At 46.8% G+C, this 15,619-nt stretch overlaps 1 protein-coding gene and 1 pseudogene across 1 annotated transcript in view; both read left to right on the forward strand.

Moving 5' to 3' along the window:
• WNT16 (Wnt family member 16) overlaps positions 1–15,619 on the forward strand; it is a 40,797-nt gene that overhangs the window by 12,205 nt on the left and 12,973 nt on the right. The window contains exon 3 of the mRNA XM_075855047.1: positions 14,757–15,043. Coding sequence (XP_075711162.1) covers positions 14,757–15,043 — 287 coding nt within the window. The remainder of the gene's footprint in view (positions 1–14,756; positions 15,044–15,619) is intronic.
• On the forward strand, positions 1,418–7,509 carry LOC142748511 (uncharacterized; annotated as a pseudogene).

Below are 15,619 nucleotides of genomic sequence, written 5' to 3' on the forward strand. Positions count from 1 at the left end.
GGGCTAGTAAGGAATTCAGTTTTAACTGTCTCTGTTTTTTCAGTCTTGCACCTAAAGCAATGAATTCGCCCCGAATAAAGGCCTTATGTGTTTCCCACACTAGATGAGGGGAAACGCCCGGGGTTTCGTTCCTTTAAAAAAATTCAGATAAGACTACCTCTAATCGAGCAACTTCCTTAGCATCGTCTAGAAGTGTCTCGTTAAGTTTCCATGACCATCTTCGAGGAGGAAGGGAAGTAACAGCAAGTAATAGTAATAGCAATGGGAGAGTCCTCAAATCTAAGAGGATGTGCATCCCTTGACTTCCTAAGAATGGCATCTCGAACTTGAGAGCTGAAGACCCGACCGATAACATCTCTAGGAGGGTCGGTAGGTTTAGGTTTAGCTCTAAGAGCTCTGTGGGCCTTTTGAATCTTAATTTTCTCCAAGAAGTTGTCACCCAGGATGGAAATAAACAGTTGTTTAACCGTGGATGTCAAAGATTCCGACTCGACGGACTCCGGCAAGCCCTTTATGTGCAAATTATTCCGTCTTCCTCTATTATTTTGATCCTCTATAAGATCCATCAATGAGTTGAGATGGTTTTGGCAAGCTTGGAACGAGGAAGTAGAAGCCGCAGTATAGGCAACGACCTGCGAGTGAGAAGACTCCAGGGCCTTCACCCTAGAGCCAATCTGTTTAACCTCCTGTTTGATGTCTTGCAGGTCCCGTATCATGGGATCTAGAGCTTTGATCAGGGCCCGGTTGATGAAAGATCTGGATATGGGCAAGTACAAGTAGGACTGTTGGTCATCATCGTCGCTGCCCGAGTCCTGTTGTGAACTCGTGGGAGGTTTGTTTGGGCCCACTTCGGATGCCTCTGAGGAAACTTTAATCAAGTCTGAAGCAGAGTTCTTTTTTAAGAAGGTATCAAGGTTAACGTGTCTGGTAGAGGTAGCGGTTTCTCTAGGTTTCCTCGGACCGATTTTTACAATCGTAGATGTTTCTTTCACTTAAATGATCAAGGCATATGTAGGCCCTCTGAGTGGACGTAGATGAAGAAAAGCCTGTAGCTATCCAAGAAAAATTTGGGCCAAGCCCTTAAAAGAGGTGAGGTTGGACAGTCTAAAAGACACACCAGAGTAGACGTTTGGAGTGAGGTCCAGAAAAATTGGGGCCAGGCCCTTTGTTGGTCCGGAGGAGAAATATGGAGTTTATGCTCGCCAAAGCAACAGCCAAGCGGCGGGTGCCTATGTCCGGATGGTAAAGGCAGGTGTGGCAGGCCAGAGTGGTGGGGTGGTATGGCAGGGGTTGGGGTGGTACTAGGATAGGATTGCATCATTTACCACTGTGGGCTTTAGACCACGACAATTGCCTCAGTGAGGCTACTCACCAACCCCCAAGGATGTCTCCACATGCAGGCAGAGAAAATTCCAAGATGGCGGCCGCGGCCCTGCACCAGCTTTCCCAGCCACGTGGTCCCAGAGTGTCAGAGAGGAGCCCAGCTACCACAGCACTTAGGGCAAGAGGCCTGGAATTGAATCCCTCCGGTTCCGAGGCTCCGGATTGGAGGCCAATCAAGCCGCCAGAGGAGTCTCCTGTACGGCCGCTGTTGAAAATCGAGGCCGCCGCTTCAGTCCCGCCACTAGGCCACAAACCCTGATGGCTGCCGAAACGGCCAAACTTGGCCTCAAAATGTTGAGCGGGAGATGAGCACAGCGCCGCTGGTAATAACTGAGGTATGATGGCGGAAGAGGTCGGATGGCGCTGGATCAGGCTCAGTGTTTAGGAGCTCTCCTCAGACGCGACCATCCAGTTCCGCTGCTAGCCACGTCCCCGCCCCCCTCCCCCCATCCCGCTCTTTTAGATTTTTTTACTCCCTGGATATTATGTCTCTCTCCACAGAGACTAGTTCAGCACGCTTTTCACTATCTAACTCCACTATCTAACTCCTCCGTCACTGGCTCATTAGTAAGGAGCTCTGTGATTGGCTGGTTGCTTCTCTGAAGGCTTATAATGCTTCCAGAGAATTCTAACCTTGTAAAAAAAGTAACCTTTTGTGCACTGCCTGCAATCACTTCACACAGATTACAGTAGTAAAGCACATCACATATACAAAATACAGTGTATTCCTGCTTTCTGAAGACTCCACTTTGTGGGGTACCACACTACATCCACAGAAGATCAGTGGTTAGTTCTCCAAGATGTTTGGAGCAACTTCCCTGGCGAGTGTCTTCAAAATCTGCGTACCTAGAAGAATTTATGTTGTTTTGAAGGCAAAAGGTGGTCACACCAAATATTGATTTCTCTTCTGTTCTTTCTACTTTGTATTTTGTTAATTGATAAAAAAAAAACTATTAACACTTCTCTTTTGAAAGCATTTTTACTTTGCAGCATTTTTCCATAACTACCTAAAACCTTTGCACAGTACTGTAAAGGGGTGGTCCTTGAGTAAAAAAAAAATGACAGCAGAAAATAAAATTAATTTAAAAAAAAACATTACTGACCTTTTAAATCAGTTGCCACTCCAGCGCCAATGCTCCAGTGCTCCCCCGCTGGTCTTTGTTTACATACTAGCAGCGATGTTTTGAAGAACCGGCATGTGACTGCTGCAGCCATTCACAGTCCACAGTAGTGATGCTAATAATTGCAGCCTGAGGCTGGATTCACACGAACACATTACGTCCATATTGGACGGAACGTATTTCGGCCGGAAGACCAGGACCGAACACACTGCAGGGAGCCGGTCTCCTAGCATCATAGTTACGTACGATGCTAGGAGTCCCTGCCTCGCTGCCGGACAACTGTCCCATACTGTAATCATGTTTTCAGTACGGGACAGTTGTCCTGCAGCGAGGCAGGGACTCCTAGCATCGTACATAACTATGATGCTAGGAGCCCGGCTCCCTGCACTGTCTTCCGGCTGAAATACGTTCCGTCCATTACGGACGTAACATGGTCGTGTGAACCCAGCCTAAGACTGCTGAGGCCAGTAATTGTAAAGACAACAAATCTCACAGGACAGGTAAATGGCTAGATGGTACCATTATAATGTATTACCACCTCCAAACTATCTCAAAAGAAGTTATTACCAGAATAGAAATTCCATAATTGCATATATTAACATAGAGAAAAAAGGAGCCAAACACTACTATTGAAAAAGTAGAAAATATAAATTTTTATTAGATCAATTTAAAAATGAGGGCATACATAAAACCACAGAGGAACCAAAATTAGATCTGTATAACGGCCATGAATAGACTAGTGTAAACTCCACATATGTTCATGATATAGGGATACACAATCTCTGTTATTTACATTAGTGAGACAGGCAAATACTATGATTTAAACAGTCCAAAATACTGATGTTATAATTGCATGTTATGAGTACCTGCTAGGCTGCATTAGGAACAATAGACCCCTAATGGGGCTATTCACACGACCGATTTTTTGACGGGCCGGGAAAACCGGCCGTCAAAAAATGGGACATGCCCTATTTTCGGCCGGCTACCCGGCCGCCCGGCTCCCATAGAAGTCGATGGGGCCGGGTAATACACGGCCATCACCGGAATGTGTCCCGAGTGATGGCCGGGTCTACCGTCGCTCGCGCTCTCTCTCCTCCTCCTCCTCCTCCTCCTCACAGTGCAGAGTGCATGTGAGGAGGAGTAGGGTCTTTTTTTGCTCCCTGTAGGAGTCGGAATCCCCAATCCCCGGCCGGGGTTTGGGGATTCCGCTACAGGAGAAGTGAGTGACTACACTGTCCATATATGGACACAGCGAAGTCACTCACTTCTGCAGCGGAATCCCCGACTCTATGGCCGGGGATACCGCTACAGGAGAAGTGAGTGACTACACTGTCCATATATGGACACAGCGAAGTCACTCACTTCTGCAGCGGAATTCCCGACTGTATGGCCGGGGATTCCGCTACAGGAGAAGTGAGTGACTACACTGTCCATATATGGACACAGCAAAGTCACTCACTTCTGCAGCGGAATCCCTGACTCTATGGCCGGGGATGCCGCTACAGGAGAAGTGAGTGACTACACTGTCCATATATGGACACAGCGAAGTCACTCACTTCTGCAGCGGAATCCCCGACTCTATGGCCGGGGATGCCGCTACAGGAGAAGTGAGTGACTACACTGTCCATATATGGACACAGTGACGTCACTCATTTCTGAAGCGGAATTCCCGACCTGTGGCAGGGAATTCCTCTCCAGGAGAAGTCAGTGACTACACTGTCCATATATGGACATTGAAGTCAGTGACTTCTCCTGGAAGGGGGGATGGGTGCAACTTACAGGGGGCTTGGTGGCATCACCTACAGGGGGCTGGGTGGCATCACCTTGAGGGGGCAGGGTGGCATCACCTACAGGGGGCAGGGTGGCATCACCTACAGGGGGCAGGGTGGCATCACCTACAAGGGGCAGGGTGGCATCACCTACAAGGGGCAGGGTGGCATCACCTACAGGGGGCTGGGTGGCATCACCTGCAGGGGGTTGGGTGGCATCACCTACAGGGGGCTGGGTGGCATCACCTACAGGGGGCTGGGTGGCATCACCTACAGGGGGCAGGGTGGCATCACCTACAGGGGGCAGGGTGGCATCACCTACAAGGGGCAGGGTGGCATCACCTACAAGGGGCAGGGTGGCATCACCTACAGGGGGCTGGGAGGCATCACCTACAGGAGGCTGTGTGGCATAACCTACAGGAGGCTGTGTGGCATTACCTACAGGGGACTTGGTGGCATTACCTACAGGGGACTTGGTGGCATTACCTACAGGGTGCTGGGTGGCATTACCTGCAGGGGGCTGGGTGGCATTACCTGCAGGGGGCTGGGTGGCATTACCTGCAGGGGGCTGGGTGGCATTACCTGCAGGGAGCTCGGTGGCATTACCTGCAGGGGGCTGGGTGGCATTATCTACAAAGGGCTGTGTGTGGCAACAAATTTAAATGAAATTCATCCGATTTTAAAACGGACAGGGAAAAAAACGGATGCAAATCGGGTCCAAATCGGCCGGTAAAAACGGCAACACAGCCCGGAACGGAATCGGAACGGATGCAAACCGGATGCAAACCGGCCGGGAAAATCGGCCAAAAACGGCCGATTTTCCAGGCCGACACTCGAACCCTGTCGTGTGAATGAGGCCTTAGGCCCCATGCACACGATAGCAAAAAACATCAGTTTTTGCGGACCGCAACTGCGGTACGCAAAAACTGAGCCATTTACTTTCATTGAACACTGACACCTTTCCGTAGCACTACGGAAGGGTGTCAGTGCCGTGGAAATGTTCCGGGAATTATGGAACATGTCCGTTCTTTCGCATTTTGCGGGCCGTGCTCCCATACTTTGTATGGGAGCACGGCCCGAAAATGCGGCTGTCAGTCAGCGGCCGGCCATGCCCGCAATCGCGGGCCATGATTGCGGGCACGGTCGTGTGCATGGGGCCTTAGTGTGGATAGATGGCAGACCTGGGGGCCATTGTTAGGTTTGTTAGCCACGGCAACCCATAGGCAACCCGCAATCACGTCGCGGGGGGAGATGGGCTGACCGAGGGAGCCCCCTCCATCTGTCGAACCACATTGAGCATCTCATAGGAATGCATGAAAGCAAAGCAGATGCTGTATTAATCAGCCAGTCACAGTGCGGTCATATGACATAACGACAGTAGGGATAGTTTCGAAAATTAAGCGCCTTCTAAGAGGATGACATGTCCTATCTTTAACCAAGTGTACTTTCCAAACGGATGCAACGATAAAATAATTCACTGGGGTGTCCCTTTAACATGTGTGCCTATGGGTGAAGGATACCACTGTATGGCATCAGTCAAAGGTATACGTTAAACATATATATCAGGAAGCTTCCGACATTCTATATGCCTGAAGCACTGAGCCTGGGGAAGCTCCGGAGATCACCTCAAATTGCCCACAGTCCCTCTGGAGATGCATTTGGCCGTTGCCTCTGCGAGTGGACTTCCTCTGCCTTATCCGATCGTGTCTGAGACCAAGCCACTGAAGCTCCAAGTGGGAGCCCTTCACATGGAACAAATTACATTTCTCATCTTGCCTAAAGCCGTCAATCCTGTTCTGCTGGGTCTGCCCTGGCTCCGGCTTCATGCACCAGTCCTTATTTGGAATTCTGGAGAAGTTCTCCAATGGGGCTCCAAATGTCTTCACCACTGTCTGTTACAGATCCGTCCTGTCCAGCCTCCTCTGCCTCAGTCATTGGCTGGATTGCCTGCTCATTTTTCTCAATTTGCAGATGTCTTCAGCAAGAAGGAGGCTGAGATGCTTCCCCCACACTGGGCGTACGACTGTCCGATTGAACTGGTTCCTAATGCATCACCTCCCTGTGGACGGGTATATCCACACTCCTTGCCAGAGACTCAGTCTATGTGAACCTATGTCAAGGAGAATCTGGAGAGGGGTTTCATACGAAAATCCTCCTCCCTGGCCGGATTCTTCTTCGTAAAAAAAGACGGATCTCTTTGACCCTGCATTGACTACCGTGGTCTCAACCAGATCAAGAATACATACCCATTGCCACTAATATCCGAATTATTTGACTTATTACGAGGAGCCAGGATCTTCTCTAAACTAGAACTGCGGTGGGCCTACAACTTCATCCGAATCTGTCGAGGTGACGAGTGGAAGACGGCATTCAACCCTCGAGATGGGCACTACGAATACCTGGTGATGCCCTTCGGTCTGGGTAACGCCCCCGCGGTCTTCCAATAATTCCTCAATGATATCTTCTGAGATCTCCTCTATGTCTGTTTGGTGGTCTATCTCGATGATATATGGATTTTCTCCCCAGATCTGTTCGTCAAGTTCTATTGCGTTTAACGGGGAATCATTGGTACGCCAAGCTGGAGAAGTGCATTTTTTTTAAAAACTCCCTTCCCTTCCTGGGCTAAATTATCTCGGACCAAGGCCTCAAGATGGATTCTGAGAAAGTAAAGTTCGTCCTGGAACGGCCAAGTCCTAAACGCTTGAGGTCCATACAGCTCTGAGCCTGAAGTTTCTACACTATAAGTTGATCATGTTCCATTCTGAAGCCTTTGGAGCTCGTCAGTCCTTGATTCAGAAGATCCTCCTGGCAATTGGATGGTTATCATGTGTCGGCACAGCCGTGATGGCTGCATTTTCGACCTACTGTTATTCAATGACTCGCCGGATTTGTGCTTTCATTGCATTTGGACTTGGCAGTCTTTACAACCTTTGGCAGTCTATACTCCTGTACAAAGTGCCAGAAAGCCGAAGAGTCATCAGCCGTTTCAGACTGGCATCCTGCATTATGGCCATTACCTTAGTAGTTATCGGGAATCAGTATACACCCATCTGTGCACTGGAGATCAATGTGTAAAAGATCAGTCAAATCACAGCTAAGATCATAGAGTGGTCGACATTGGTCTTTATTCTGATAAATGTATTGAATATCAGAATATGCAGCGTCTATCTTTGACAGTTACCTGGAAAGGCTGCACCATCTCCAAGGGGGAGAAGAACCTGGACTCTGGAGTATAAAGAGGACCATCATGGCCGGTGATGTGGACTTATCCTATGTGGCATTATTGCAAAATTCCATCAGAAGGCAGTAGTGTGTGGCTATTATTCTAGACTTTTCTCTCCCGCAGAGCGCAATTACTCTATTGGGGATCGGGAGTTACTGGCCATCAAGTTGGCACTGGAGAAGTGGAGACATTTGCTAGAGGGCGCAGTTCATCCCATTCTGATATATACGTAGACCACAATAATCTCACCTATCTCCAGTCGTATCAACGGCTAAACCCCTAATAAGCCAGGTGGTCGCTGTTCTTCACCCGCTTTCAGTTTATGCTCTACTACCGTCCCGCTGACAAAAATGTGAGGGCCGATGCCCTGTCCAGGTCATTTGAAACAGAGGACACTGTGGAGACCCCTCAATGTATCATAGACTTGTCCTGCATTGTCACTGCTAATCCCCTGCAAGTTAGAGACATCCCTCCGGGGAGGACTTTTGTTTGTTTGGCAGACAGGAGGGGAATCCTTTGCTGGGGACACAGCTCCAAACTGGCTGGGCACGTGGGTGTTCGTAAGACTCGAGATCTGATAGCTCATCATTTCTGGTGGCCCACGCTGCCCAAAGATATTGTGGACTTTGTCTCTCCCTGCACTATCTGTGCTTCTAACAATGTTGCTCACTCCAAGCCTGCCGGTCTGCTCCAACCTCTGCCTGCGTCCAACGCTCCCTGGCAGTATATTGCAATAGACTTTGTCACAGATTGTCCTCCATCAGCAGGATGCAACACTGTCTTTCTGAGTGGTGGTGGACCGGTTCTCAGGCACATTTTATCCTGCTGACCGGCCTACCTTCTGCTCCTCAACCGGCAAATCTCTTTATTCTGCACATCTTCCGCTGCATGGCTTGCCCCTTTATATCGTATCTGATCGGGGTGTTCAGTTCACCTCAAAATTCTGGAGAGCCCTATGTAAACTCCTGGACATGAAATTGGACTTTTCCTCGGCCTACCATCCCCAGTCCAGTGGTCAAGTCGAGAGGATTAACCAAATCATAGAGAATTATCTTCGTCACTTCATCTCCATGCAGCATAAAGATTGGGTACACCTTCTTCCATGGGCCGAGTTCTCATATAACAACCACACAAGTGAGTCCACTACTTCCACACCATTCTACTTTGTCTACGGCCAACATTCACGAATCCCTCTTCCTGTTCCGGCTACATCTCAGGTACCCGCAGCTGACTCAGCATTTGGGGACTTTCTACAAATCTGGCAGCAGACCCGGTCCTCTATTCTGCTGGCAGTCGATCGAATGAAGCGAAAAGCGGATACACGGAGAAGAGATCCGCCTCAGTTTCTTCCTGGTGCCAAAGTCTGGCTGTCCTCAAGGAATATTCGCCTGAAGCTGCCCTCGTACAAATTTGCTCCCAGGTTCCTCGGACCTGTTGAGATCCTGCAACAGATTAACCCTGTCTCCTATAAGCTTCGGCTGCCTCCTACCCTCAAAATCCCCAACTTCTTTCATGTGTGCCTCCTGAAACCTGTGGTTCTGAACCGCCACAGTAAAACTCCTAGTCCTGCTGTTGCTCACAGCGGTTCTTCCGATGTGTTCGAAATAAAAGAGATACTGGACTACAAGAAAGTAGGAGGAAGGACTTTTATTTAGTGGATTGGAGAGGGTGTGGTCCTGAGGAGAGGTCCTGGGAGCCAGAAGAGAGTCTTAATGCCCCTACCCTCATTAAGAGGGGGTGTGGGGGGTACTGTAACGTCCGTGGCCGCGAACCGTTTCAGTCACTCACCCCGCGATGGCCGCGACCGCAGACTTCCATGTCCAGGCTGGCGCCCACCTCCCAGGAGACGCCACCACTCGCATCCGCCCAGGTCTGCACTGGCCTCTAGGGTGCGCGCTCGTTCCCGGGACTTAAAGGGCCAGCACGCACATATGTATTTAATTAATTATCCCCAGATCACCCTGGACTATAATGTATTCCCATGTTAGTCTTGCAAATGGTCCCTTAGTCGTATCCTGTTCCCAGTGTTCCCGTGCCCTGCTACCTGTATCCCATGCTGTGTTTGTGCCTGATCCCTTTCTAGTGTTGGAGTTGTGTTGTGCCATCTGCCACGCCTGCTGTCAAACACCACGTCTGGTCTCATCTGCCAGGCCTGGTATCATCCGCCACGTTTGGCATATCTACTGTCAAGTTCTATCTGTGCCTAAGCCTATGCTACTATTACAGTACTCTTGTACTAGGACTTTGCATAGACTGTGTATACTGTTATTTGACCAGCTGCTACTCCGCTACGGCGGTATGGCCTAATGGGTCCACATACCCACGGATCGTGACAATAATAAACTTTATTTATCCAAAAATATTCTAGGTTCTGTCCATGCGGCTGGAATATTAAAGTGCATATAGGTATATTAAATTTACCTTACATTAACCACTTGGTCTAAATGACAGCAATCCATGAACAACTAAAGACACTTCTATCTATGGAGTGCCAGTTCCAAAATAACATGGCATGTAATATGAAGAATAAAGCATAAACTATGCACCAAAAATTATATATAAGCAAACTAGCACAAGTGACAAATACAAATGCAGAATATCTACCACAGCTTCTTCTACAAAGGCATGCTTGCAGTCAGGGTGGAATGGCACACCTGGGTACCAGAGAATTATCTGGTGGGCCCAAGGCACTGCTTGCAATTGAAGTTTTACAATAAATAAAGAAAAACTGTAAATATTGAAAAGGCCATTCATTAAAGGGGTTGTCCACTTTTGTGACCTGAGCAGATTTCTACTCTGGCTAATAGTTGAGGGAAGACAACCCACATTAAAATACTTTTGTAAAATACACTATATGGACAACAGTATTGGAACATATTCACACCTTACCTACAGAATCTTTTATGACATCCCATTCTAAATCTATAGACGTTAATATGAAGTTGGTCCGGCCTTTGCAGTTATAACCTCCACCACTCTTCTGGGAAGGCTTTCTACAAGATTCTGGAGTGTGTCTGTGGGAATTTGTTGCTCATTCATCCAGAAGAGCATTTGTGAGGTCAGACACTGATGTTGGACGAGAGAGCCTGGCTCGCAATCTCCGTTCTAGTTCATCCCAAAGGTGTTTGATGGGGTTGAGGTCAGAGCTCAGTGTGGGCCAGTCAAGTTCTTTCACACCAAACTCACCCAACCATGTCTTTATGGACCTTGCTTTGTGCACTGGGACAGTCATACTGAAACAGAAAAGGACTTTCTCCAAACTGTTCCCACAAAGTTAGAACCATACAATTGTCCATCATGTCTTGGTATGGTCATGCATTAAAATTTCCCTTCTCTGAAACAAAGGGAAATAGGCCGACTCCTGAAAAATGACCTCATAGCATTATCTTCTTTCCACCAAACTTTATAGTTGGCAAAATACAGTCAGGCAGTTAACATTCTCCCGGTGTCTGCCAAACCCAGACTCGACCTTTAGACTGCCAGATAGAGAAGGGTGATTTGTCACTCCACAGAACACATTTCCACTACTCCGGAGTCCAGTGGCGGCGTGCTTTACAACACTCCATCTGATACTTGGCATTATGCTTGGTGATATAAGCTTTGCATGCAGCTGCTCGGCCATGTAAACCCATGCCCTTAAGGTCCCGGTGCCTTTTTTGTGCTGATGTTAATGCTAGAGGTTTGTAACACTGCAGTTAGTGGCGTAACTACCGCTATAGCAGCCGTAGCGGCTGCTACGGGGCCCGCGGCATGGGGGGGCCCGTGTCGCCCGCCGGCACAGGCCCCCACCATGGCCGGAGGCTCCGCTAGCAGCCGCTATGGCTGCTACAGCGGGACGCCACTGAACACTACGGCAGAGGAGGGAGGTATCTCCCCGCTCTGCCATTAAACAAAAGACATGTATCCCCTATCCACAGGATAGGGGATACATGTGTGATCGCTGGCATTGATAGGGAGAACAGGGGAACTGAAAGTCCCCCAATGTTCTCCATCACAAACCTCGGACTTCCGGAGTCTGTGTCGGCAGCTCCGTAGAAATGAATGGAGCGCCGGTCACGCTTGTGCGCATGCGTGACCAGCGCTCCTTTCATTGTTGTTGAGCTGCGCAGGCGCCGGAAGTCAGAGGTTAGTCATGGAGAACATCGGGGGACTTTCGGTCTCAAAGGGGGCTGTATGATGTTATCTACAGGGGGCTGTATGGCGTTATCTACAGTGGGCTGTATGGCGCTATCTACAGAGGGGGATGTATGGCGTTATCTACAGAGGGGGCTGTATGGCGTTATCTACAGGGGGGACTGCATGGCGTTATCTACAGGGGGGGGCTGTATGGCGTTATCTACAGGGGGATGTATGGCGTTATCTACAGAGGGGGCTGTATGGCGTTATCTACAGGGGGGCTGTATGGCGTTATCTACAGGGGGGGTTGTATGGCGTTATCTACAGAGGGGGCTGTATGGCGTTATCTACAGGGGGGGCTATAAAAAAGGCACTATCTTCAAGGGGGTGGTTGTGTGACACCCAGGGGAGGGGGGCCCCAGTCAAAAGTTTGCTATGGGGCCCAGTCTTTCCTAGTTACGCCCCTGACTGCAGTTATTGAGTCAGCAGAACATTGGCGACTTTTATACACTATACACCTCAGTACTCGGCGACCCAAATGTGTAACTTTACGTGGTCTACCACTGTGTGACTGAGTTCCTGTGGTTCCTAGACCCTTCCACTTTACAATAACACCACTCACAGTTGACCATGGAATATTTAGACGGGAAGAAATTTCACGAACTGACTTGTTGCAACAGTGGCATCCTATTACAGTAACACGCTGGAATTCAGTGACCTCTTTAGAACGACCCATTCTATCACAAATGTTTATAAGGGCAGACTGCATATCTAGGTGCTGTATTTTATACACCTGTGGCAATGGTACTGAATAAAACACCTCAATGCAACGATTAGTGTCCATATAGTGTGTGTTGCTAACACTTGGTTTAATGTTTTAGTATATATTCAAAATAAATATATATATATATATACAGTGGAGGAAATAAGTATTTGATCCCTTGCTGATTTTGTAAGTTTGCCCACTGTCAAAGACATGAACAGTCTAGAATTTTTAGGCTAGGTTAATTTTACCAGTGAGAGATAGATTATATTAAAAATAAATAAAAAAAATCACATTGTCAAAATTATATATATTTATTTGCATTGTGCACAGAGAAATAAGTATTTGATCCCCTACCAACCATTAAGAGTTCAGCCTCCTCCAGACCAGTTACACGCTCCAAATCAACATGGTGCCTGCATTAAAGACAGCTGTCTTACATGGTCACCTGTATAAAAGACTCCTGTCCACAGACTCAATTAATCAGTCTGAATCTAACCTTTACAACATGGGCAAGACCAAAGAGCTTTCTAAGGATGTCAGGGACAAGATCATAGACCTGCACAAGGCTGGAATGGGCTACAAAACCATAAGTAAGATGCTGGGTGAGAAGGAGACAACTGTTGGTGCAATAGTAAGAAAATGTAAGACATACAAAATGACTGTCAATCGACATCGATCTGGAGCTCCATGCAAAATCTCACCTCGTGGGGTATCCTTGATCCTGAGGAAGGTGAGAGCTCAGCCGAAAACTACACGGGGGGAACTTGTTAATGATCTCAAGGCAGCTGGGACCACAGTCACCAAGAAAACCATTGGTAACACATTACGCTGTAATGGATTAAAATCCTGCAGTGCCCGCAAGGTCCCCCTGCTCTAGAAGGCACATGTACAGGCCCGTCTGAAGTTTGCAAATGAACATCTGGATGATTCTGAGAGTGATTGGGAGAAGGTGCTGTGGTCAGATGAGACTAAAATTGAGCTCTTTGGCATTAACTCTACTCGCCGTGTTTGGAGGAAGAGAAATGCTGCCTATGACCCAAAGAACACCGTCCCCACTGTCAAGCATGGAGGTGGAAACATTATGTTTTGGGGGTGTTTCTCTGCTAAGGGCACAGGACTACTTCACCACATCAATGGGAGAATGGATGGAGCCATGTACCGTCAAATCCTGAGTGACAACCTCCTTCCCTCCACCAGGACATTAAAAATGGCTTGTGGCTGGGTCTTCCAGCATGACAATTACCCGAAACATACAGCCAAGGCAATAAAGGAGTGGCTCAAAAAGAAGCACATTAAGGTCATGGAGTGGCCTAGCCAGTCTCCAGACCTTAATCCCATCGAAAACTTATGGAGGGAGCTGAAGATCCGAGTTGCCAAGCGACAGCCTCAAAATCTTAATGATTTACAGATGATCTGCAAAGAGGAGTGGGCCAAAATTCCATCTAACATGTGTGCAACCCTCATCATCAACTACTAAAAATGTCTGACTGCTGTGCTTGCCAACAAGGGTTTTGCCACCAAGTATTAAGTCTTGTTTGCCAAAGGGATCAAATACTTATTTCTCTGTGCACAATGCAAATAAATATATATAATTTTGACAATGTGATTTATTTTTTTTATTTTTATATAACCTATCTCTCAATTGTAAAATTAATCTAGCCTAAAAATTCTAGACTGTTCATGTCTTTGACAGTGGGCAAACTTACAAAATCAGCAAGGGATCAAATACTTATTTCCTTCACTGTATATATATATATATATATACACACGCACATATACATACATCTATTTATATACACGCACATACATATGCATTAATGTATATAAATATGTATATACATATATCTAAATAGCACAAATAGAATAATAATGTTGCAACAATTATGTGGTAAAATATTAGCTTTATGAGGTATGGAAAATAGATTAAAATATACTGTATAATATTTCTGATCACACAAATGCACGTATTATTTGTCTGGTATAACACATACGTAATTAACTTCCCTACAGACCTTGCCAACTTTTAATAAGTGGCATTTTTAAGCAGAAAGAGGGCCATGTAAAGCTCTTGATGTGTATGAATCTAGGGTGTATTGCACTCCTAAGGCTCTATTCACATCTGCGTTGGGGTCCCGTTCTGACGTTCCATTGGACCTTTCTGTCAGAACGGGACCTCTGGTTTCCATTTCCTTTACCATTGATTTCAATGGTGATGGATCCGGTGCCCATGGTTTCCGTTTGTCTCTGTTGTGCACCGGATCCGTTGTTTTGCCGGAAGCAATAGCATAGTCGACTACGCTATAGTACGACAAAATATATATTTAAGTTCTATCATTAGTAGTTTAACAGCCCATTTATTGCCTAACTTTTTATTTCAGGGACCAAAGAAACAGCATTCATCTCTGCTGTGACAGCAGCAGGTCTTGTGCACTCCATAACCAGATCATGCAGTGCGGGCAATATGACCGAATGTTCCTGTGACACAAGCCTTCAAAATGGTGGCTCAGCCAGTGAGGGTTGGCACTGGGGAGGCTGCTCGGATAATCTTCAGCATGGAATGTGGTTCAGCAGAAAATTCCTTGATGCCCCTTACAAAAACACATCTGTAATAGAGTCAGATATTCTAAGTGCAATGCACTTGCACAATAATGAAGTTGGGAGACTGGTGAGTAGAATTAATATTCCCTTTTATTTGGAGTTCACAATTAGAAAATATATTAAATATATAAGATATTGACCTAGGCTTCAGTGTAGAACATCTATTACTTTTCTGTTCTTAAAATGTATAAAATAATTTTGGGGGAATTACTAATCAAAATACGCCAGAATTCTAGCAAAAACGTCAACAAAAAAAAGTGGTGTACATGGCGCCCACCATATTTATTATGTGTTTTAGACACCTTTTGCAACTTCCTTGACAGTTTCGAAAAGTGTCTAGAAGAAGGGGCTTGGCTAAGGGGAGTTGCAATATGCCCTAAATTTATTAACGGTGTTCAATATTCATTACAATACTGATCTAGTTTTAGCCTGTCTAAATTTAGGACAGTATTAATAAATCTGCCCCACTGTATGTAAATCCAGGTCAGAAAAAAAGTAATTCTTCCTTAAGCTGACTATAGACATTATTTTATCTGTAGGCAGGTCTTGCTATTTTGTAGAAAGACTAAATAAACTCTTTATTCTGGAAAATAGAGCATTGGTGTAAATCTTATAAATGAGAGTAAATGGGGACAATTCAGGT

Source organism: Rhinoderma darwinii, chromosome 3, assembly GCF_050947455.1.
Source record: "Rhinoderma darwinii isolate aRhiDar2 chromosome 3, aRhiDar2.hap1, whole genome shotgun sequence".
Classification (NCBI taxonomy): Eukaryota; Metazoa; Chordata; class Amphibia; order Anura; family Rhinodermatidae; genus Rhinoderma; species Rhinoderma darwinii.